The following is a 27,041-nucleotide window of genomic DNA, read 5'->3' as shown; positions in this document are numbered from 1 at the left end:
GAGACGTTCCGAATGGGGGAAGGGTTTGCGATGGGAGATTGGAGTCAATGAGGGGAAGGTTAAGGGAGAGATTGAATCGAGACGTTCCCAATGGGGGGAGGGTTTGCGATGGGAGATGTGAGTCAATGAGGAGAAGGTTAAGGGGGAGATTGAATCGAGACGTTCCCAATGGGTGAAGGGTTTGCGATGGGAGTCAATGAGGAGAAGGTTAAGGGGGAGATTGAATTGAGACGTTCCCAATGGGGGAAGGGTTTGCGATGGGAGTCAATGAGGCGAAGGTTAAGGGGGAGATTGAATCGAGATGTTCCAAATGGGGGAAAGGTTTGCGATGGGAGATGGGAGTCAATGAGGAGAATGTTATGGGGGAGTTTGAATCGAGGCATTTGAAATGGGGGAAGGGTTTGCGATTGGAGATGGATGTCAATGAGGAGACGGTTAAGGGGGAGATTGAATCAAGACGTTCCCAATGGGAGAAGGGTTTGCGATGGGAGTCAATGAAGAGAAGGTTAAGGGGGAGATTGAATCGGGACGTTCCGAATGGGGGAAGGGTTTGCGATGGGAGTCAATGAGGAGAAGGTTAAGGGGGAGATTGAATCGAGACGTTCCCAATGGGGGAAGGGTTTGCGATGGGAGACGGGAGTCAATGAGGAGAAGGTTAAGGGGGAGATTGAATCGAGACGTTCCCAATGGGGGAAGTGTTTGCGATGGGAGACGGGAGTCAATGAGGAGAAGCTGAGTTCCCAGCGACGGGGGGGTCGGGCACGGGAGGGACACACAGATCGGGAAAGCGATCGGGAAAGGAACCTGAGGATGGGCGAGTAGGGCTGGTGAGGGAAGATTTTACATCTGAGAGGCAAAGACTACCTCTTTAAAATGAGTCCCAAATGGAGAGAGAGAGAGACAGAGAGAGAGAGAGAGACAGAGAGCTAGACAGAGAGAGAGACAGAGACAGCGAGAGATAGAGAGAGAGAGAGACACAGACAGAGAGAGGCAGCGAGACAGAGTGCGAGATGGAGAGTGAGAGATGGAGAGAGACAGAGAGAGAGGCAGAGAGAGAGGGACAGAGAGCGAAAGAGAGAGACAAAGATAGAGGCAGAGAGAGAGAGAGGCAGAGAGAGAGAGAGACAGACAGAGAGAGGCAGAGAGGGACAGAGAGTGAGAGAGAGAGAGAGATAGGCAGGGAGAGAGAGAGGCAGAAAGAGAGAGAGCGAGAAATAGACAGAGAGAGACAGAGAGAGGCAGTGGGAGAGAGAGAGAGACGGAGAGAGAGCCAGAGAGAGAGACAGAGGGGGAGAGAGAGAAAGACAGAAAGACGGATAGAGTGGAGACAGAGAGAGAGAGAGACAGAGAGGGAAAGAGTAAGAAAGACAGAAAGACGGATAGAGTGGAGACAGAGAGAGAGAGAAGTGAAAGTAGAAGAGAGACAGAGACAGAGTCCCCGCAATGACCTTGGCTGAGGTCGCTGGAAGCTACCATTCCCCTGGACAGAATCCAGCTTTCCCTCTCTCTCTCTCTCTCCCTCTCTCAGCCTCTCTCTCTCTCTCTGTCTGTCTCTCTCTCTCTCTCTGTCTGTCTCTCAGCCTCTCTCTCTCTCTCTCTCCCTCTCTATGCCTCTCACTCTCCGTCTCTCTCTCTCTCTCTCAGCCTCTCTCTCTCTCTCAGTCTGTCTCTGTCTCTCTCTCTCCCTCTCTCTCTGTCTGTATCTGTCTCTCTCTCCCTCTCTCAGCCTCTCTCTCTCCGTCTCTCTCTCTCTCTCTCAGCCTCTCTCTCTCCGTCTCACTCTCTCTCTATCTCTCTCTCTCTCACTCTGTCTCTGTCTCTCGCTCTATCTCTCTCTCCCTCTCCCTCTCTCTCTGTCTGTCTCTCTCTCTCTATCTCTCTCTCCCTCTCTCTCTCTCTCTCTGTCTGTCTCCGTCTCTCTCTCTCTCTCTGTCTCTCTCTCTTTCTCCGTCTGTCTCTCTCTGTCTCTCTCTCTCTCTGTCTCTGTCTCTCTCTCTCTGTCTGTCTGTCACTCTCTCTCTCTCTCTCTCTGCCTCTCTCTCTCTGTCTCTCTCTCTCCCACTATGTCTCCCTCTCTGTCACTGTCTGTCTTTCTCCTCTCTATCCCTCTCGTTCGGTCTCTCTCACACTTTCTTTCTCTGCCTCTCATGCTCTCCCTTTTCCTGTCTCCATTTCCTTGGTCAGACCTTGCACCGTGCACAGTCCCGATCTCTGTATCCCTCGGTTAGACCCACACTCGGAGTACCATGCACAGTCCCGGTCTCCGTATCCCTCGGTTAGACCCACACTCGGAGCACCGTGCACAGTCCCGATCTCTGTATCCCTCGGTTAGACCCACACTCGGAGCACCGTGCACAGTCCCGGTCTCCATATCCCTCGGTTAGACCCACACTAGGAACACCGTGCACAGTCCCGGTCTCCCTATCCCTTGGTTAGACCCACTCTCGGAGCACCGTGCACTGTCCCGGTCTCCGTATCCCTCGGTTAGACATACACTCGGAGTACCGTGCACGGTCCCGGTCTCCGTATCCCTCGGTTAGACCCATACTCGGAGCACCGTGCACAGTCCCGGTCTCCGTATCCCTCGGTTGGACCCACACTGGGAGCACCGTGCACAGTCCCGGTCTCCGTATCCCTCGGTTAGACCCACACTCGGAGCACCGTGCACAGTCCCGGTCTCCGTATCCCTCGGTTAGACCCACACCCGGAGCACCGTGCACAGTCCCGGTCTCCCTATCCCTCGGTCAGACCCACACTCGGAGCACCGTGCACAGTCCCGGTCTCCGTATCCCTCAGTTAGACCCACTCTCGGAGCACCGTGCACAGTCCCGGTCTCCGTATCCCTCGGTTAGACCCACACTCGGATCACCGTGCACAGCCCCGGTCACCGTATCCCTCGGTTAGACCCACACTCGGAGCACCGTGTACAGTCCCGGTCTCCCTATCCCTCGGTCAGACCCACACTCGGAGCACCGTGCACATTCCCGGTCGCCGTATCCCTCGGTTAGACCCACACTCGGAGCACCGTGCACAGACCCGGTCTCCGTATCCCTCGGTTAGACCCACACTCGGAGCACCGTGCACAGTCCCGGTCTCCGTATCCCTCGGTCAGACCCACACTCGGAGCACCGTGCACAGTCCCGGTCTCCATATCCCTCGGTCAGACCCACACTCGGAGCACCGTGCACAGTCCTGGTCTCCATATCCCTCGGTTAGACCCACACTCGGAGCACCGTGCACAGTCCCGGTCTCCCTATCCCTCGGTTAGACCCACACTCGGAGCACCGTGCACAGTCCCGGTCTCCGTATCCCTCAGTTAGATCCACACTCAGAGCACCGTGCACAGTCCTGGTCTCCATATCCCTCGGTTAGACCCACACTCGGAGCACCGTGCACAATCCCGGTCTCCCTATCCCTCGGTTAGACCCACACTCGGAGCACCGTGCACAGTCCCGGTCTCCGTATCCCTCGGTCAGACCCACACTCGGAGCACCGTGCACAGTCCCGGTCTCCGTATCCCTCGGTTAGACCCACACTCGGAGCACCGTGCACAGTCCCGGTCTCCGTATCCCTCGGTTAGACCCACACTCGGAGCACCGTGCACAGTCCCGGTCTCCGTATCCCTCGGTCAGACCCACACTCGGAGCACCGTGCACAGTCCCGGTCTCCGTATCCCTCGGTCAGACCCACACTCGGAGCACCGTGCAGAGTCTCGGTCTCAGTATCCCTCGGTCAGACCCACACTCGGAGCACCGTGCACAGTCCCGGTCTCCCTATCCCACGGTTAGACCCACACTCGGAGCACCGTGCACAGTCCCGGTCTCCCTATCCCTCGGTTGGACCCACACTCAGAGCACCGTGCACAGTCCCGGTCTCCCTATCCCTCGGTTAGACCCACACTCGGAGCACCGTGCACAGTCCTGGTCTCCGTATCCCTCGGTTAGACCCACACTCGGAGCACCGTGCACAGCCCCGGTCTCCGTATCCCTCGGTCAGACCCACACTCGGAGCACCGTGCACAGTCCCGGTCTCCCTATCCCTCGGTTAGACCCACACTAGGAGCACCGTGCACAGTCCCGGTCTCAGTATCCCTCGGTTAGACCCACACTCGGAGCACCGTGCACAGTCCCGGTCTCCGTATCCCTCGGTTAGATCCACACTCAGAGCACCGTGCACAGTCCCGGTCTCCGTATCCCTCGGGTAGACCCACACTCTGAGCACCGTGCACAGCTCCAGACTCTGTGGGGGTTAGAATTCTTTCCCCACCTCTTGGCGGGTCTCCAGAGCGACCGTGAGGAATGGGCCCTGAGTAAACGAGTCGCATGTTCTAGGTTCAGCTGACGTTATTGCTTTCGGAATTCCGAGATTGGCGTGGGATCGAATTCAGGCTGTGCGATGTAAACTGATCCCCTCCCTCCCCATTCCGGAGAGGAGGGAGGGTTAGGAATCCATGTCAGTCGCAAACTGATGACAACCGGAACGAATTACCGGACTCTCGGCCACGCCAAAGCGCTGGGAAGAGTGATCAATCAATCAACATGCCCATCGTTATCCAGGAGAGGAGGGAGGGTGAAACGCGGAGAAAGACTGGGAAAAGCTGGGATGGCGAGGGGAATCTCTCTACTCAGAACGTACAAGGTTAAGGGGTAGATTGAATCGAGACGTTACCAATGGAGGAAGGGTTTGTGATGGGAGATGGGAGTCAATGAGGAGAAGGTTAAGGGGGAGATTTAATCGAGACGTTCCCAATGGGGGAACGGTTTGCGATGGGAGACAGGAGTCAATGAGGAGAAGGTTAAGGGGGAGATTGAATCGAGACGTTCCCAATGGGGGAAGGGTTTGCGATGGGAGACGGGAGTCAATGAGGAGAAAGTTAAGGGGGAGATTGAATCGAGATGTTCCAAATGGGGGAAGGGTTTGCGATGGGAGTTGGGAGTCAATGAGGAGAATGTTATGGGGGAGTTTGAATCGAGGCATTTGAAATGGGGGAAGGGTTTGCGATGGGAGATGGGAGTCAATGAGGAGAATGTTAAGGGGGAGATTGAATTGAGACGTTCCGAATGGGGGATGGGTTTGTGATGGGAGACGGGAGTCACTGAGGAGAAGGTTAAGGGGGAGATTGAATCGAGGCGTTCCAAATGGGGGAAGGGTTTGCGATGGGAGCCAATGAGGAGAAGGTTAAGGGGGAGTTTGGATTGAGACGTTCCCAATGGGGGAAGGGTTTGCGATGGGAGATGGGAGTCAATGAGGAGAATGTTGAGGGGGAGATTGAATTGAGACGTTCCGAATGGGGGAAGGGTTTGCGATGGGAGATGGGAGTCAATGAGGAGAAGGTTAAGGGGGAGATTGAATCGAGACGTTCCCAATGGGGGAAGGTTTTGCGATGGGAGTCAATGAGGAGAAGGTTAAGGGGGAGATTGAATCGAGACGTTCCCAATGGGGGAAGGGTTTGCGATGGGAGATGGGAGTCAATGAGGAGAAGGTTAAGGGGGAGATTGAATCGAGACGTTCCCAATGGGGGAAGGGTTTGCGATGGGAGTCAATGAGGAGAAGGTTAAGGGGGAGATTGAATAGAGACGTTCCCAATGGGGAAGGGTTTGCGATGGGAGCCACACAGCGCTGTCGGAGGGGCTGTTTAGCACAGGGCTAAATCGCTGGCTTTGAAAGCAGACCAAGGCAGGCCAGCAGCACGGTTCGATCCCCGTACCAGCCTCCCCGAACAGGCGGCGGAATGTGGCGACTAAGGGCTTTTCACAGTAACTTCATTGTAGCCTACTTGTGACAATAAGCGATTTTCATTTTCATTTCATTTCACCTGGTTTACCCTCCCCAGGCACCCCCTGTCCTTCAGGAGCGCGGCTGCTCCAGGAATGTGCCAGGACGCAGAACCAGCGGGAACTGGCTGACGACTGCAGGAATAGACTGCAGCTATTCCTGCAGGCTGGATACCAGGAATTCCACTGCGCCCGTCAGGGAATTTTTCCAATCCTTCTATAGCAACAGACACATGAGGGGGAGGTGCAGAGGGGGACGACCATCCTGGATTATGGAGCTCAAATCCTAGAGTATAGACATCTCCCTCCGACAGTGCAGTGCTCCCTCAGTACTGGCACCGGGGGGAGTGTCGGCCTGGATTATTGAGCTCAAATCCTAGAGTATAGACATCTCCCTCCGACAGTGCAGCGCTCCCTCAGTACTGGCACCGGGGGGAGTGTCGGCCTGGATTATGGAGCTCAAATCCTAGAGTATAGACATCTACCTCCGACAGTACAGCGCTCCCTCAGTACTGGCACCGGGTGGAGTGCCGCACTGGATTATGGAGCTCCAATCCTAGAGTATAGACATCTCCCTCCGACAGTGCGGCGCTCCCTCAGTACTGGCACCGGGGGGAGTGTCGGCCTGGATTATGGAGCTCCAATCCTAGAGTATAGACATCTCCCTCCGACAGTGCGGCGCTCCCTCAGTACTGGCACCGGGGGGAGTGTCGGCCTGGATTATGGAGCTCAAATCCTAGAGTATAGACATCTCCCTCTGACAGTGCAGCGCTCCCTCAGGTAACCTGATGGTCTGTGATTGCAGAGCAAGATGGAACGCACGCTCATTGCCGTCAAGAGCGATGGAGTTCAGAGAGGTCTTATCGGAGAGATCATCAAGCGATTTGAACATCGAGGTTTCAAACTCATTGGGTTGAAGATGGTGAAGGTTCGTTCAACTGCAAAACTGCTTCACTCAAATATTTAATAAACGGCTAACTCTAACACATATATATCCCACACCCCTCACTGTAACACTCTGATTTACCTCACACCCCTCACTGTAACACTCTGATATATCCCACACCCCTCACTGTAACACTGATATACCCCACACCCCTCACTGTAACACTGATATATCCCACACCCCTCACTGTAACACTCTGATATACCCCACACCCCTCACTGTAACACTGATATATCCAACACCCCTCACTGTAACACTCTGATATACCCCACACCCCTCACTGTAACACTGATATATCCCCACACCCCTCACTGTAACACTGATATATCCCACACCCCTCACTGTAACACTCTGATATACCCCACACCCCTCACTGTAACACTCTGATATACCTCACACCCCTCACTGTAACACTGATATACCCCACACCCCTCACTGTAACACGCTGATATATCCCATACCCCTCACAGTAACACTCTGATATACCCCACACCCCTCACTGTAACACTCTGTTATACCTCACACCCCTTACTGTAACACTGATATACCCCACACCCCTCACTGTAACACTCTGATATACCCCACACACCTCACTGTAACAGTCTGATATATCCCATACCCCTCACTGTAACACTCTGATATATCCCACACCCCTCACTGTAACACTGATATACCCCACACCCCTCACTGTAACACTCTGATATACCCCACACCCCTCACTATAGCACTCTGGTATATCCAACACCCCTCACTGTAACACTCTGATATACCCCACACCCCTCACTGTAACACTCTCTGATATACCCCACACCCCTTACTGTAACACTGATATACCCCACACCCCTCACTGTAACACTGATATATCCCACAGCCCTCACTGTAACACTCTGATATATCCCACACCCCTCACTGTAACACTCTGATATACCCCACGCCCCTCACTGTTACACTCTGATATACCCCACACCCCTCACTGATACACTGATATATCCCACAGCCCTCGCTGTAACACTCTGATATATCCCACACCCCTCACTGTAACACTCTGATATACCCCACACCCCTCACTGTAACACTCTGATATATCCCACACCCCTCGCTGTAACACTCTGATATACCCCACACCCCTCACTGTAACACTCTGATGTACCCCACACCCCTCACTGTAACACTCTGATATATCCGACACCCCTCACTGTAACACTCTGATATACCCCATTTCCCTCACTGTAACACTCTGATATACCCCACACCCCTCACTGTAACACTCTGATATACCCCACAGACCCTCACTGTAACACTGATATACCCCACACCCCTCACTGTAACACTCTGATATATCCCACACCCCTCACTGTAACACTCTGATATACACCACACCCTTCACTGTAACACTCTGATGTACCCCATACCCCTCACTGTAACACTGATATACCCCACACCCCTCACTGTAACACTCTGATATACCCAACACCCCTCACTGTAACACTGATATACCCCACACCCCTCACTGTAACACTGATATACCCCACACCCCTCACTGTAACACTGATATACCCCACACCCCTCACTGTAACACTGATATACCCCACACCCCTCACTGTAACACTCTGATACACCCCACACCCCTCACTGTAACACTGATATACCCCACACCCCTCACTGTAACACTCTGATATACCCCACACCTCTCACTGTAACACTCTGATATACCGCACACCCCTCACTGTAACACTCTGATATACACCACACGCCTCACTGTAACACTCTGATATATTCCACACCCCTCACTGTAACACTCTGATATATCCCACACTCCTCACAGTAACACTGATACACCCCACACCCCTCACTGTAACACTGATATATCCCACACCACTTACTATAACACTGATATATCCCACACCCCTCACAGTAACTCTCTGATATACCCCACACCGCTCACTGTAACACTGATATATCCCACACCCGTCACTGTAACACTCTGATATACCCCACACCCCTCACTGTAACACTCTGATATACCCCACACTCCTCACTGTAACACTCTGATATACCCCACACCCCTCACAGTAACACTGATATACCCCACACCCCTCACTGTAACACTGATATATCCCACACCCCTCACAGTAACTCTCTGATATACCCCACACCGCTCACTGTAACACTGATATATCCCACACCCCTCACAGTAACACTCTGATATACCCCACACCCCTCACTGTAACACTGATATATCCCACACCCCTCACTGTAACTCTCTGATATACCCCACACCGCTCACTGTAACACTCTGATATACCCCACACCCCTCACTGTAACACTCTGATATACACCACACGCCTCACTGTAACACTCTGATATATCCCACACCCCTCACTGTAACACTCTGATATACCCCACACCCCTCACTGTAACACTGATATATCCCACACCCCTCACTGTAACACTCTGATATACCCCACATCCCTCACTGTAACACTGATATATCCCACACCCCTCACTGTAACACTCTGATATATCCCACGCCCCTCACAGTAACACTCTGATATAACCCACACCCCTCACTGTAACACTGATATACCCCACAGCCCTCACTGTAACACTCTGATTTACCCCACACCCCTCACTGTAACGTTGATATATCCCACACACCTCACTCTAACACTGATATACCCCACACCCCTCACTGTAACACTGATATACCCCATACCCCTCACTGTAACACTGATATATCCCACACACCTCACTCTAACACTGATTTACCCCACATCCCTCACTGTAACTGAAATATCCCACACCCCTCACTGTAACACTGATATATCCCACATCCCTCACTGTAACTGATATATCCCACACCCCTCACTGTAACACTGATATACCCCACACCCCTCAGTGTAACACTCTGATATACCCCACACCCCTCACTGTAACACTCTGATATACCCCACACCCCTCACTGTAACACTCTGATATACCCCACACCCCTCACTGTAACACTGATATACCCCACACCCCTCACTGTAACACTCTGATATACCCCACACCCCTCATTGTAACACTGATATACCCCACACCCCTCACTGTAACACTCTGATATATCCCACACCCCTCACTCTAACACTGATATACCCCACATCCCTCACTGTAACTGATATATCCCACACCCCTCACTGTAACACTGATATATCCCACATCCCTCACTGTAACTGATATATCCCACACCCCTCACTGTAACACTGATATACCCCACACCCCTCACTGTAACACTGATATACCCCACACCCCTCACTGTAAAACTGATATACCCCACACCCCTCACTGTAACACTGATATATCCCACACCCCTCACTGTAACACTGATATACCCCACACCCCTCACTGTAACACTGATATGTCCCACACACCTCACTGTAACACTCTGATATACCCCACACCCCTCACCCCTCACTGTAACACTCTGATATACCCCACACCCCTCATTGTAACACTGATATACCCCACACCACTCACTGTAACACTCAGATATATCCCACACCCCTCACTCTAACACTGATATACCCCACATCCCTCACTGTAACTGATATATCCCACACCCCTCACTGTAACACTGATATATCCCACATCCCTCACTGTAACTGATATATCCCACACCCCTCACTGTAACACTGATATACCCCACACCCCTCACTGTAACACTGATATATCCCACACCCCTCACTGTAACACTCTGATATATCCCACACCCCTCACTGTAACACTCTGATATACCCCACACCCCTCACTGTAACACTGACATACCCCACACCCCTCACTGTAACACTGATATACCCCACACACCTCACTGTAACACTGATATACCCCACACCACTGACTGTAACACTGATATATCCCACACACCTCACTGTAACACTGATATACCCCACACCCCTCACTGTAACACTCTGATATACCCCACACCCCTCACTGTAACACTGATAAACCCCACACCCCTCACTGTAACACTCTGATATACCCCACACCCCTCACTGTAACACTGATATATCCCGCACCCCTCACTGTAACACTGATATACCCCACACTCCTCACTGTAACACTGATATATCCCACACCCCTCACTGTAACACTGATATACCCCACACCCCTCACTGTAACACTGATATATCCCACACCCCTCACTGTAACACTGATATACCCCACACCCCTCACTGTAACACTCTGATATACCCCACACCCCTCACTGTAACACTGATATACCCCACACACCTCACTGTAACACTGATATACCCCACACCACTGACTGTAACACTGATATATCCCACACACCTCACTGTAACACTGATATACCCCACACCCCTCACTGTAACACTCTGATATACCCCACACCCCTCACTGTAACACTGATAAACCCCACACCCCTCACTGTAACACTCTGATATACCCCACACCCCTCACTGTAACACTGATATATCCCGCACCCCTCACTGTAACACTGATATACCCCACACTCCTCACTGTAACACTGATATATCCCACACCCCTCACTGTAACACTGATATACCCCACACCCCTCACTGTAACACTGATATATCCCACACCCCTCACTGTAACACTGATATACCCCACACCCCTCACTGTAACACTCTGATATACCCCACACCCCTGACTGTAACACTGATATATCCCACACCCCTCACTGTAACACTGATATACCCCACACCCCTCACTGTAACACTCTGATATACCCACACCCCTCACTGTAACACTGATATACCCCACACCCCTCACTGTAACACTCTGATATACCCCACACCCCTCACTGTAACACTCTGATATACCCACACCCCTCACTGTAACACTGATATACCCCATACCCCTCACTGTAACACTGATATATCCCACACCCCTCACTGTAACACTCTGCTATACCCCACACCCCTCACTGTAACACTGATATACCCCACACCCCTCACAGTAACACTCTGATATACCCACACCCCTCACTGTAACACTGATATACCCCACACCCCTCACTGTAACACTCTGATATACCCCACACCCCTCACTGTAACGCTGATATATCCCACACCCCTCACTGTAACTCTCTGATATACCCCACACCCCTCACTGTAACACTGATATACCCCATCCTCCTCACTGTAACACTGATATATCCCACACCCCTCACTGTAACACTGATATACCCCACACCCCTCACTGTAACACTCTGATATACCCCACACCCCTCACAGTAACACTGATATACCCCACACCCCTCACTGTAACACTGATATATACCACACCCCTCACAGTAACTCTCTGATATACCCCACACCCCTCACTGTAACACTCTGATATACCCCACACCCCTCACTGTAACACTGATATATCCCACACCCCTCACTGTAACTCTCTGATATACCCCACACCCCTCACTGTAACACTCTGATATACCCCACACCCCTCACTGTAACACTCTGATATACACCACACGCCTCACTGTAACACTGATATATCCCACACCCCTCACTGTAACACTGATATATCTCACACCCCTCACTGTAACACTGATATACCGCACACCCCTCACTGTAACACTCTGATATACCCCACACCCCTCACTGTAACACTCTGATATATCCCACACCCCTCACTGTAACACTCTGATATACCCCATACCCCTCACTGTAACACTCTGATATATCCCACACCCCTCACTGTAACACTGATACACCCCACACCCCTCACTGTAACACTGATATACCCCACACCCCTCACTGTAACACTGATATACCGCACACCCCTCACTGTAACACTGATATATCCCACACCCCTCACTGTAACACTGATATACCCCACACCCCTCACTGTAACACTCTGATATATCACACACTCCTCACAGGAACACTGATATATCCCACACTCCTCACTGTAACACTCTGATATACCCCACGCCCCTCACAGTAACACTGATATACCCCACACCCCTCACTGTAACACTCTGATATACCCCACACCCCTCACTGTAACACTGATATATCCCACGCCCCTCACAGTAACACTCTGGTATACCCCACACCCCTCACTGTAACACTGATATACCCCACAGCCCTCACTGTAACACTCTGATATACCCCACACACCTCACTGTAACACTCTGATATACCCCACACCCCTCACTGTAACACTCTGATATATGCCACACCCCTCACTGTAACACTGATATACCCCACACCCCTCACTGTAACACTCTGATATACCCCACACCCCTCACTATAGCACTCTGGTATATCCAACACCCCTCACTGTAACACTCTGATATACCCCACACCCCTCACTGTAACACTCTCTGATATACCCCACACCCCTCACTGTAACACTGATATACCCCACACCCCTCACTGTAACACTGATATATCCCACAGCCCTCACTGTAACACTCTGATATATCCCACACCCCTCACTGTAACACTCTGATATACCCCACACCCCTCACTGTAACACTCTGATATATCCCACACCCTCACTGTAACACTCTGATATACCCCACACCCCTCACTGTAACACTCTGATATACCCCACACCCCTCACTGTAACACTCTGATATATCCCACACCCCTCACTGTAACACTCTGATATACACCATTTCCCTCACTGTAACACTCTGATATACCCAACACACCCTCACTGTAACACTGACATACCCCACACCCCTCACTGTAACTCTCTGATATACCCCACACCCCTCACTGTAACACTCTGATATACACCACACCCTTCACTGTAACACTCTGATACACCCCATACCCCTCACTGTAACACTGATATACCCCACACCCCTCACTGTAACACTCTGATATACCCCACACCCCTCACTGTAACACTGATATACCCCACACCCCTCACTGTAACACTTGATATACCCCACACCCCTCACTGTAACACTGATATACACCACACCCCTCACTGTAACACTCTGATACACCCCACACCCCTCACTGTAACACTGATATACCCCACACCCCTCACTGTAACACTGATATACCCCACACCCCTCACTGTAACACTCTGATACACCCCACACCCCTCACTGTAACACTGATATACCCCACACCCCTCACTGTAACACTCTGATATACCCCACACCTCTCACTGTAACACTCTGATATACCCCACACCCCTCACTGTAACACTCTGATATACACCACACGCCTCACTGTAACATTCTGATATATTCCACACCCCTCACTGTAACACTGATATACCCCACACTCCTCACAGTAACACTGATATACCCCACACCCCTCACTGTAACACTGATATACCCCACACCCCTCACAGTAACACTGATATACCCCACACCCCTCACTGTAACACTCTGATATACCCCACACCCCTCACAGTAACACTGATATACCCCAAACCCCTCACTGTAACACTGATATATCCCACACCCCTCACAGTAACTCTCTGATATACCCCACACCGCTCACTGTAACACTGATATATCCCACACCCCTCACAGTAACACTCTGATATACCCCACACCCCTCACTGTAACACTGATATATCCCACACCCCTCACTGTAACTCTCTGATATACCCCACACCGCTCACTGTAACACTCTGATATAACCCACACCCCTCACTGTAACACTCTGATATACACCACCCGCCTCACTGTAACACTCTGATATACCCCACACCCCTCACTGTAACACTGATATATCCCACACCCCTCACTGTAACTCTCTGATATACCCGACACCGCTCACTGTAACACTCTGATATAACCCACACCCCTCACTGTAACACTCTGATATACCCCACACCCCTCAGTGTAACACTCTGATATATCCCACACCCCTCACTGTAACACTGATATATCCCACACCCCTCACTGTAACACTCTGATATACCCCATTTCCCTCACTGTAACACACTGATATACCCCACACACCTCACTGTAACACTCTGATATACCCCACACCCCTCACTGTAACACTGATATACCCCACACCCCTCACTGTAACACTGATATACCCCACACTCCTCACTGTAACACTCTGATATACCCCAAACCCTCACAGTAACACTGATATACCCCACACCCCTCAATGTAACACTCTGATATACCCCACACCCCTCACTGTAACACTGATATACCCCACACCCCTCACAGTAACACTGATATACCCCACACCCCTCACTGTAACACTCTGATATACCCCACACCCCTCACTGTAACACTGATATATCCCACACACCTCACTGTAACACTGATATATCCCACGCCTCTCACAGTAACACTGATATATCCCACGCCCCTCACAGTAACACTCTGATATACCCCACACCCCTCACTGTAACACTGATATACCCCACAGCCCTCACTGTAACACTCTGATTTACCCCACACCCCTCACTGTAACGCTGATATATCCCACACACCTCACTCTAACACTGATTTACCCCACATCCCTCACTGTAACTGATATATCCCACACCCCTCACTGTAACACTGATATATCCCACATCCCTCACTGTAACTGATATATCCCACACCCCTCACTGTAACACTGATATAACCCACACCCCTCAGTTTAACACTCTGATATACCCCACACCCCTCACTGTAACACTCTGATATACCCCACACCCCTCACTGTAACACTGATATACCCCACACCCCTCACTGTAACACTCTGATATACCCCACACCCCTCATTGTAACACTGATATACCCCACACCCCTCACTGTAACACTGATATACCCCACACCCCTCACTGTAACACTGATATATCCCGCACCCCTCACTGTAACACTGATATATCCAACACCCCTCACTGTAACACTGATATGCCCCACACCCCTCACTGTAACACTCTGATATACCCCACACCCCTCACTGTAACACTCTGATATATCCCACACCCCTCACTCTAACACTGATATACCCCACATCCCTCACTGTAACTGATATATCCCACACCCCTCACTGTAACACTGATATATCCCACATCCCTCACTGTAACTGTTATATCCCACACCCCTCACTGTAACACTGATATAACCCACACACCTCACTGTAACACTGATATACCCCACACCCCTCACTGTAACACTGATATACCCCACACCCCTCTCTGTAACACTGATATATCCCACACCCCTCACTGTAACACTGATATACCCCACACCCCTCACTGTAACACTGATATATCCCACACCCCTCACTGTAACACTCTGATATAGCCCACACCCCTCACTGTAACACTCTGATATACCCCACACCCCTCATTGTAACACTGATATACCCCACACCACTCACTGTAACACTCTGATATATCCCACACCCCTCACTCTAACACTGATACACCCCACATCCCTCACTGTAACTGATATATCCCACACCCCTCACTGTAACACTGATATATCCCACATCCCTCACTGTAACTGATATATCCCACACCCCTCACTTTAACACTGATATACCCCACACCCCTCACTGTAACACTGATATATCCCACACCCCTCACTGTAACACTCTGATATATCCCACACCCCTCACTGTAATACTCTGATATACCCCACACCCCTCACTGTAACACTGACATACCCCACACCCCTCACTGTAACACTGATATACCCCACACACCTCACTGTAACACTGATATACCCCACACACCTCACTGTAACACTGATATATCCCACACCCCTCACTGTAACAGTGATATACCCCACACCCCTCACTGTAACACTCTGATATACCCCACACCCCTCACTGTAACACTGATAAACCCCACACCCCTCACTGTAACACTGATATACCCCACACCCCTCACTGTAACACTGATATATCCCGCACCCCTCACTGTAACACTGATATACCCCACAACCCTCACTGTAACACTGATATACCCCACACTCCTCACTGTAACACTGATATATCCCACACCCCTCACTGTAACACTGATATACCCCACACCCCTCACTGTAACACTGATATATCCCACACCCCTCACTGTAACACTGATATACCCCACACCCCTCACTGTAACACTCTGATATACCCCACACCCCTCACTGTAACACTGATATATCCCACACCCCTCACTGTAACACTGATATACCCCACACCCCTCACTGTAACACTCTGATATACCCACACCCCTCACTGTAACACTGATATACCCCACACCCCTCACTGTAACACTCTGATATACCCACACCCCTCACTGTAACACTGATATACCCCACACCCCTCACTGTAACACTCTGATATACCCCACACCCCTCACTGTAACACTCTGATATACCCACACACCTCACTGTAACACTGATATACCCCATACCCCTCACTGTAACACTGATATATCCCACACCCCTCACTGTAACACTCTGCTATACCCCACACCCCTCACTGTAACACTGATATACCCCACACCCCTCAGAGTAACACTCTGATATACCCACACCCCTCACTGTAACACTGATATACCCCACACCCCTCACTGTAACACTCTGATATACCCCACACCCCTCACTGTAACACTGATATACCCCACACCCCTCACTGTAACACTGATATATCCCACACCCCTCACCGTGACACTGATATACCCCACACCCCTCACTGTAACACTGATATACCCAACACCCCTCACTGTAACACTGATATATCCCACACCCCTCACTGTAACACTCTGATATATCCCACACCCCTCACTGTAACACTGATATACCCCACACCCCTCACTGTAACACTGATATACCCCACACCCCTCACTGTAACACTGATATATCCCACACCCCTCACTGTAACACTGATATACCCCACACCCCTCACTGTAACACTGATATACCCCACACCCCTCACTGAAACACTGATATACCCCACACCCCTCACTGTAACACTGATATACCCCACACCCCTCACTGTAACACTGATATATCCCACACCCCTCACTGTAACACTCTGATATATCCCACACCCCTCACTGTAACACTGATATACCCCACACCCCTCACTGTAACACTCTGATATACCCCACACCCCTCACTGTAACACTGATATATCCCACACCCCTCACTGTAACACTGATATACCCCACACTCCTCACTGTAACACTGATATACCCCACACCCCTCACTGTAACACTGATATACCCCACACACCTCACTGTAACACTGATATATCCCACACCCCTCACTGTAACACTGATATACCCCACACCCCTCACTGTAACACTGATATACCCCATACCCCTCACTGGAACACTCTGATATATCCCACACCCCTCACTGTAACACTGATATATGCCACACCCCTCACTGTAACACTCTGATATATCCCACACCCCTCACTGTAACACTCTGATATACCCCACACCCCTCACTGTAACACTGATATACCCCACACCCCTCACTGTAATACTCTGATATACCCCACACCCCTCACTGTAACACTCTGATATACCCTACACCCCTCACTGTAACACTCTGATATACCCCACACCCCTCACTGTAACACTGATATACCCCACACCCCTCACTGTAACACTGATATACACCACACCCCTCACTGTAACATTCTGATATACCCCACACCCCTCACTGTAACACTCTGATATACCCCACACCCCTCACTGTAACACTGATATACCCCACACCCCTCACTGTAACACTGATATACACCACGCCCCTCACTGTAACACTCTGATATACCCCACACCCCTCACTGTAACACTGATATACACCACGCCCCTCACTGTAACACTCTGATATACCCCACACCCCTCACTGTAACACTGATATACCCCACACCCCTCACTGTGACACTGATATACCCCACACCCCTCACTGTAACACTGATATATCCCACACCCCTCACTGTAACACTCTGATATACCCCACACCCCTCACTGTAACACTGATATACCCCACACCCCTCACTGTAACACTGATATACCCCACACCCCTCACTGTAACACTCTGATATACACCACACCCCTCACTGTAACACTGATATACCCCACACCCCTCACTGTAACACTGATATACCCCACACCCCTCACTGTAACACTGATATACCCCACACCCCTCACTGTAACACTCTGATATACACCACACCCCTCACTGTAACACTGATATACCCCACACCCCTCACTGTAACACTGATATACCCCACACCCCTCACTGTAACACTCTGATATACCCCACACCCCTCACTGTAACACTGATATACCCCACACCCCTCACTGTAACACTGATATACCCCACACCCCTCACTGTAACACTGATATACCCCATACCCCTCACTGTAACACTGATATACCCCACACCCCTCACTGTAACACTGATATACCCCACACCCCTCACTGTGACACTGATATACCCCACACCCCTCACTGTAACACTGATATACCCCACACCCCTCACTGTAACACTCTGATATACCCCACACGCCTCACTGTAACACTCTGATATATCCCACACCCCTCACTCTAACACTGATACACCCCACATCCCTCACTGTAACTGATATATCCCACACCCCTCACTGTAACACTGATATATCCCACATCCCTCACTGTAACTGATATATCCCACACCCCTCACTTTAACACTGATATACCCCACACCCCTCACTGTAACACTGATATATCCCACACCCCTCACTGTAACACTCTGATATATCCCACACCCCTCACTGTAATACTCTGATATACCCCACACCCCTCACTGTAACACTGACATACCCCACACCCCTCACTGTAACACTGATATACCCCACACACCTCACTGTAACACTGATATACCCCACACACCTCACTGTAACACTGATATATCCCACACCCCTCACTGTAACAGTGATATACCCCACACCCCTCACTGTAACACTCTGATATACCCCACACCCCTCACTGTAACACTGATAAACCCCACACCCCTCACTGTAACACTGATATACCCCACACCCCTCACTGTAACACTGATATATCCCGCACCCCTCACTGTAACACTGATATACCCCACAACCCTCACTGTAACACTGATATACCCCACACTCCTCACTGTAACACTGATATATCCCACACCCCTCACTGTAACACTGATATACCCCACACCCCTCACTGTAACACTGATATATCCCACACCCCTCACTGTAACACTGATATACCCCACACCCCTCACTGTAACACTCTGATATACCCCACACCCCTCACTGTAACACTGATATATCCCACACCCCTCACTGTAACACTGATATACCCCACACCCCTCACTGTAACACTCTGATATACCCACACCCCTCACTGTAACACTGATATACCCCACACCCCTCACTGTAACACTCTGATATACCCACACCCCTCACTGTAACACTGATATACCCCACACCCCTCACTGTAACACTCTGATATACCCCACACCCCTCACTGTAACACTCTGATATACCCACACACCTCACTGTAACACTGATATACCCCATACCCCTCACTGTAACACTGATATATCCCACACCCCTCACTGTAACACTCTGCTATACCCCACACCCCTCACTGTAACACTGATATACCCCACACCCCTCAGAGTAACACTCTGATATACCCACACCCCTCACTGTAACACTGATATACCCCACACCCCTCACTGTAACACTCTGATATACCCCACACCCCTCACTGTAACACTGATATACCCCACACCCCTCACTGTAACACTGATATATCCCACACCCCTCACCGTGACACTGATATACCCCACACCCCTCACTGTAACACTGATATACCCAACACCCCTCACTGTAACACTGATATATCCCACACCCCTCACTGTAACACTCTGATATATCCCACACCCCTCACTGTAACACTGATATACCCCACACCCCTCACTGTAACACTGATATACCCCACACCCCTCACTGTAACACTGATATATCCCACACCCCTCACTGTAACACTGATATACCCCACACCCCTCACTGTAACACTGATATACCCCACACCCCTCACTGAAACACTGATATACCCCACACCCCTCACTGTAACACTGATATACCCCACACCCCTCACTGTAACACTGATATATCCCACACCCCTCACTGTAACACTCTGATATATCCCACACCCCTCACTGTAACACTGATATACCCCACACCCCTCACTGTAACACTCTGATATACCCCACACCCCTCACTGTAACACTGATATATCCCACACCCCTCACTGTAACACTGATATACCCCACACTCCTCACTGTAACACTGATATACCCCACACCCCTCACTGTAACACTGATATACCCCACACACCTCACTGTAACACTGATATATCCCACACCCCTCACTGTAACACTGATATACCCCACACCCCTCACTGTAACACTGATATACCCCATACCCCTCACTGGAACACTCTGATATATCCCACACCCCTCACTGTAACACTGATATATGCCACACCCCTCACTGTAACACTCTGATATATCCCACACCCCTCACTGTAACACTCTGATATACCCCACACCCCTCACTGTAACACTGATATACCCCACACCCCTCACTGTAATACTCTGATATACCCCACACCCCTCACTGTAACACTCTGATATACCCTACACCCCTCACTGTAACACTCTGATATACCCCACACCCCTCACTGTAACACTGATATACCCCACACCCCTCACTGTAACACTGATATACACCACACCCCTCACTGTAACATTCTGATATACCCCACACCCCTCACTGTAACACTCTGATATACCCCACACCCCTCACTGTAACACTGATATACCCCACACCCCTCACTGTAACACTGATATACACCACGCCCCTCACTGTAACACTCTGATATACCCCACACCCCTCACTGTAACACTGATATACACCACGCCCCTCACTGTAACACTCTGATATACCCCACACCCCTCACTGTAACACTGATATACCCCACACCCCTCACTGTGACACTGATATACCCCACACCCCTCACTGTAACACTGATATATCCCACACCCCTCACTGTAACACTCTGATATACCCCACACCCCTCACTGTAACACTGATATACCCCACACCCCTCACTGTAACACTGATATACCCCACACCCCTCACTGTAACACTCTGATATACACCACACCCCTCACTGTAACACTGATATACCCCACACCCCTCACTGTAACACTGATATACCCCACACCCCTCACTGTAACACTGATATACCCCACACCCCTCACTGTAACACTCTGATATACACCACACCCCTCACTGTAACACTGATATACCCCACACCCCTCACTGTAACACTGATATACCCCACACCCCTCACTGTAACACTCTGATATACCCCACACCCCTCACTGTAACACTGATATACCCCACACCCCTCACTGTAACACTGATATACCCCACACCCCTCACTGTAACACTGATATACCCCATACCCCTCACTGTAACACTGATATACCCCACACCCCTCACTGTAACACTGATATACCCCACACCCCTCACTGTGACACTGATATACCCCACACCCCTCACTGTAACACTGATATACCCCACACCCCTCACTGTAACACTCTGATATACCCCACACGCCTCACTGTAACACTCTGATATACACCACACCCCTCACTGTAACACTGATATACCCCACACGCCTCACTGTAACACTCTGGTATACCCCACACCCCTCATTGTAACACTGATATACCCCACGCCCCTCACTGTAACACTCTGATATACCCCACACCCCTCACTGTAACACTGATATACCCCACACGCCTCACTGTAACACTGATATACCCCACACCCCTCACTGTAACAATGATATACCCCACACTCCTCACTGTAACACTGATATACCCCATACCCCTCACTGTACCACTCTGATATATCCCACACCCCTCACCGTAACACTGATATACCCCACACCCCTCACTGTAACAATGATATACCCCACACCCCTCACTGTAACTGATAAATCCCACACTCCCACTTTAACACTCTGATAGAGGTTTAATAATGTGGTTTATTCTGAAATGTAATTCATTGTACACTACAGCCTACCGAAGATTTAGCCAAACATCATTATATCGACCTCAAGGACAAGCCCTTTTACGCTGGACTTTGTAAATTCACCTCTGCTGGTCCCTTCGTAGCGATGGTGAGTATTACGCACCTCTCTCAGACCCCACTCTCTCTCAGACCCCTCTCTCTCTCAGGGAGATATCTGGACACTGACTGGTGTCTCTCAGTCCTCTCTCTCTCTCGGGGAGATATCTGTACACTGACTGGTGTCTCTCAGTCCCCTCTCTCTCTCAGGGAGATATCTGTACACTGACTGGTGTCTCTCAGTCCCCTCTCTCTCTCAGGGAGATATCTGTACACTGACTGGTGTCTCTCAGTCCCTTTTCTCTCTCTCTCTCTCAGGGAGATATCTGTACACTGACTGGTGTGTCTCAGTCCCCTCTCTCTCTCAGGGAGATATCTGTACACTGACTGGTGTCTCTCAGTCCCCTCTCTCTCAGGGAGATATCTGTACACTGACTGGTGTCTCTCAGTCCCCTCTCTCTCTCAGGGAGATATCTGTACACTGACTGGTGTCTCTCAGTCCCCTCTCTCTCAGGGAGATATCTGTACACTGACTGGTGTCTCTCAGTCCCCTCTCTCTCACAGGGAGATATCTGTACACTGACTGGTGTCTCTCAGTCCCCTCTCTCTCTCAGGGAGATATCTGTACACTGACTGGTGTCTCTCAGTCCCCTCTCTCTCTCTCAGGGAGATATCTGTACACTGACTGATGTCTCTCAGTCCTCTCTCTCGGGAAGCTATCTGTACACTGACTGGTGTCTCTCAGTCCCCTCTCTCTCAGGGAGATATCTGTACACTGACTGGTGTCTCTCAGTCCCCTCTCTCTCAGGGAGATATCTGTACACTGACTGGTGTCTCTCAGTCCCCTCTCTCTCTCTCAGGGAGATATCTGTACACTGACTGGTGTCTCTCAGTCCCCTCTCTCACAGGGAGATATCTGTACACTGACTGGTGTCTCAGTCCCCTCTCTCTCTCTCAGGGAGATATCTGTACACTGACTGGTGTGTCTCAGTCCCCTCTCTCTCCGGGAGATATCTGTACACTGACTGGTGTCTCTCAGTCCCCTCTCTCTCTCAGGGAGATATCTGTACACTGACTGGTGTCTCTCAGTCCCCTCTCTCTCTCTCAGGGAGATATCTGTACACTGACTGGTGTCTCTCAGTCCCCTCTCTCTCTCGGGGAGATATCTGTACACTGACTGGTGTCTCTCAGTCCCCTCTCTCTCTCAGGGAGATATCTGTACACTGACTGGTGTCTCTCAGTCCCCTCTCTCTCAGGGAGATATCTGTACACTGACTGGTGTCTCTCAGTCCCCTCTCTCTCTCTCAGGGAGATATCTGTACACTGACTGGTGTGTCTCAGTCCCCTCTCTCTCCGGGAGATATCTGTACACTGACTGGTGTCTCTCAGTCCCCTCTCTCTCTCGGGGAGATATCTGTACACTGACTGGTGTCTCTCAGTCCCCTCTCTCTCTCAGGGAGATATCTGTACACTGACTGGTGTCTCTCAGTCCCCTCTCTCTCTCGGGGAGATATCTGTACACTGACTGGTGTCTCTCAGTCCCCTCTCTCTCTCAGGGAGATATCTCTACACTGACTGGCGTCTCTCAGTCCCCTCTCTCTCAGGGAGATATCTGTACACTGACTGGTGTCTCTCAGTCCCCTCACACTCAGGGAGATATCTGTACACTGACTGGTGTCTCTCAGTCCCCTCTCTCTCAGGGAGATATCTGTACACTGACTGGTGTCTCGCAGCCCCCTCTCTCTCAGGGAGATATCTGTACACTGACTGGTGTCTCGCAGCCCCCTCTCTCTCAGGGAGATATCTGTACACTGACTGGTGTCTCTCAGTCCCCTCTCTCTCAGGGAGATATCTGTACACTGACTGGTGTCTCTCAGTCCCCTCTCTCTCGGGGAGATATCTGTACACTGACTGGTGTCTCTCAGTCCCCTCTCTCTCTCAGGGAGATATCTGTACACTGACTGGTGTCTCTTCGTCCCCTCTCTCTCAGGGAGATATCTGTACACTGACTGGTGTCTCTCAGTCCCCTCTCTCTCGGGGAGATATCTGTACACTGACTGGTGTCTCTCAGTCCCCTCTCTCTCAGGGAGATATCTGTACACTGACTGGTGTCTCAGTCCCCCTCTTTCTCTATCTCTCTCGGGGAGATATCTGTACACTGACTGGTGTCTCTCAGTCCTCTCTCTCTCGGGGAGATATCTGTACACTGACTGGTGTCTCTCAGTCCCCTCTCTCTCTCAGGGAGATATCTGTACACTGACTGGCGTCTCTCAGTCCCCTCTCTCTCTCTCTCGGGGAGATATCTGTACACTGAGTGGTGTCTCTCAGTCCTCTCTCTCTCAGGGAGATATCTGTACACTGACTGGTGTATCTCAGTCCCCTCTCTCTCAGGGAGATATCTGTACACTGACTGGTGTCTCTCAGTCCCCTCTCTCTCAGGGAGATATCTGTACACTGACTGATGTCTCTCAGTCCTCTCTCTCGGGAAGCTATCTGTACACTGACTGGTGTCTCTCAGTCCCCTCTCTCTCAGGGAGATATCTGTACACTGACTGGTGTCTCTCAGTCCCCTCTCTCTCTCAGGGAGATATCTCTACACTGACTGGTGTCTCTCAGTCCCCTCTCTCTCTCTCAGGGAGATACCTGTACACTGACTGGTGTCTCTCAGTCCCCTCTCTCTCAGGGAGATATCTGTACACTGACTGGTGCCTCTCAGTCCCCTCTCTCTCTCAGGGAGATATCTGTACACTGACTGGTGTCTCTCAGTCCTCTCTCTCGGGAAGCTATCTGTACACTGACTGGTGTCTCTCAGTCCCCTCTCTCTCTCTCAGGGAGATATCTGTACACTGACTGGTGTCTCTCAGACCCCTCTCTCTCTCTCAGGGAGATATCTGTACACTGACTGGTGTCTCTCAGTCCCCTCTCTCTCAGGGAGATATCTGTACACTGACTGGTGTCTCTCAGACCCCTCTCTCTCTCTCAGGGAGATATCTCTACACTGACTGGTGTCTCTCAGTCCCCTCTCTCTCTCTCAGGGAGATAGCTGTACACTGACTGGTGTCTCTCAGTCCCCTCTCTCTCGGGGAGAAATCTGTACACTGACTGGTGTCTCTCAGTCCCCCCCCTCTCTCTCTCTCTCAGGGAGATATCTGTACACTGACTGGTGTCTCTCAGTCCCCTCTCTCTCTCTCAGGGAGATATCTGTACACTGACTGGTGTCTCTCAGACCCCTCTCTCTCTCTCAGGGAGATATCTGTACACTGACTGGTGTCTCTCAGTCCCCTCTCTCTCGGGGAGAAATCTGTACACTGACTGGTGTCTCTCAGTCCCCCCCCTCTCTCTCTCTCTCAGGGAGATATCTGTACACTGACTGGTGTCTCTCAGTCCCCTCTCTCTCTCTCAGGGAGATATCTGTACACTGACTGGTGTCTCTCAGTCCCCTCTCTCTCAGGGAGATATCTGTACACTGACTGGTGTCTCTCAGTCCCCTCTCTCTCTCTCAGGGAGATATCTGTACACTGACTGGTGTCTCTCAGTCCCCTCTCTCTCAGGGAGATATCTGTACACTGACTGGTGTCTCTCAGACCCCTCTCTCTCTCTCAGGGAGATATCTGTACACTGACTGGTGTCTACTTCAGAGTTATCTGTTAAATTCTTTGTGTTTTGTGTGATCACAGTGCTGGGAAGGTCAGAATATTGTGAAGATGGGCAGAGACATGATGGGTGAGACAAACCCAGCAGATTCCAAGCCAGGAACCATACGAGGAGACCTTTGTGTTCAAGTAGGAAGGTATTGGCTGTGACGCTCGCAGAGAATCTGCTCCCCATTTCCCTCGGTTAGACCCACACTCGGAGCACCGTGCACAGTCCCGGTCTCCGTATCCCTCGGTCAGACCCACACTCGGAGCACCGTGCACAGTCCCGGTCTCCGTATCCCTCGGTTAGACCCACACTCGGAGCACCGTGCACAGTCCCGGTCTCCATATCCCTCGGTTAGACCGACACTCGGAGCACCGTGCACAGTCCCGGTCTCCGTATCCCTCGATTAGACCCACACTCGGAGCACCGTGCTCTGTCCCGGTCTCCATATCCCTCGGTTAGACCCACACTCGGAGCACCGTGCACAGTCCCGGTCTCCGTATCCCTCGATTAGACCCACACTCGGAGCACCGTGCACAGTCCCGGTCTCCG

The 27,041-nt window shown here is 50.9% G+C and overlaps 1 protein-coding gene across 1 annotated transcript in view; it reads left to right on the top strand.

Moving 5' to 3' along the window:
* The window catches only part of LOC140399625 (nucleoside diphosphate kinase A-like), a 52,198-nt gene that overhangs the window by 23,668 nt on the left and 1,489 nt on the right, over positions 1–27,041 (top strand). The window contains exons 2-4 of the mRNA XM_072489162.1: positions 6,580–6,702; positions 22,801–22,902; positions 26,528–26,640. Coding sequence (XP_072345263.1) covers positions 6,586–6,702; positions 22,801–22,902; positions 26,528–26,640 — 332 coding nt within the window. The 5' untranslated portion in view covers positions 6,580–6,585. The remainder of the gene's footprint in view (positions 1–6,579; positions 6,703–22,800; positions 22,903–26,527; positions 26,641–27,041) is intronic.

The sequence above is a fragment of the Scyliorhinus torazame genome, chromosome 23, assembly GCF_047496885.1.
Source record: "Scyliorhinus torazame isolate Kashiwa2021f chromosome 23, sScyTor2.1, whole genome shotgun sequence".
Lineage (NCBI taxonomy): Eukaryota > Metazoa > Chordata > Chondrichthyes > Carcharhiniformes > Scyliorhinidae > Scyliorhinus > Scyliorhinus torazame.
This window is presented reverse-complemented; position numbering and strand designations above follow the sequence as displayed.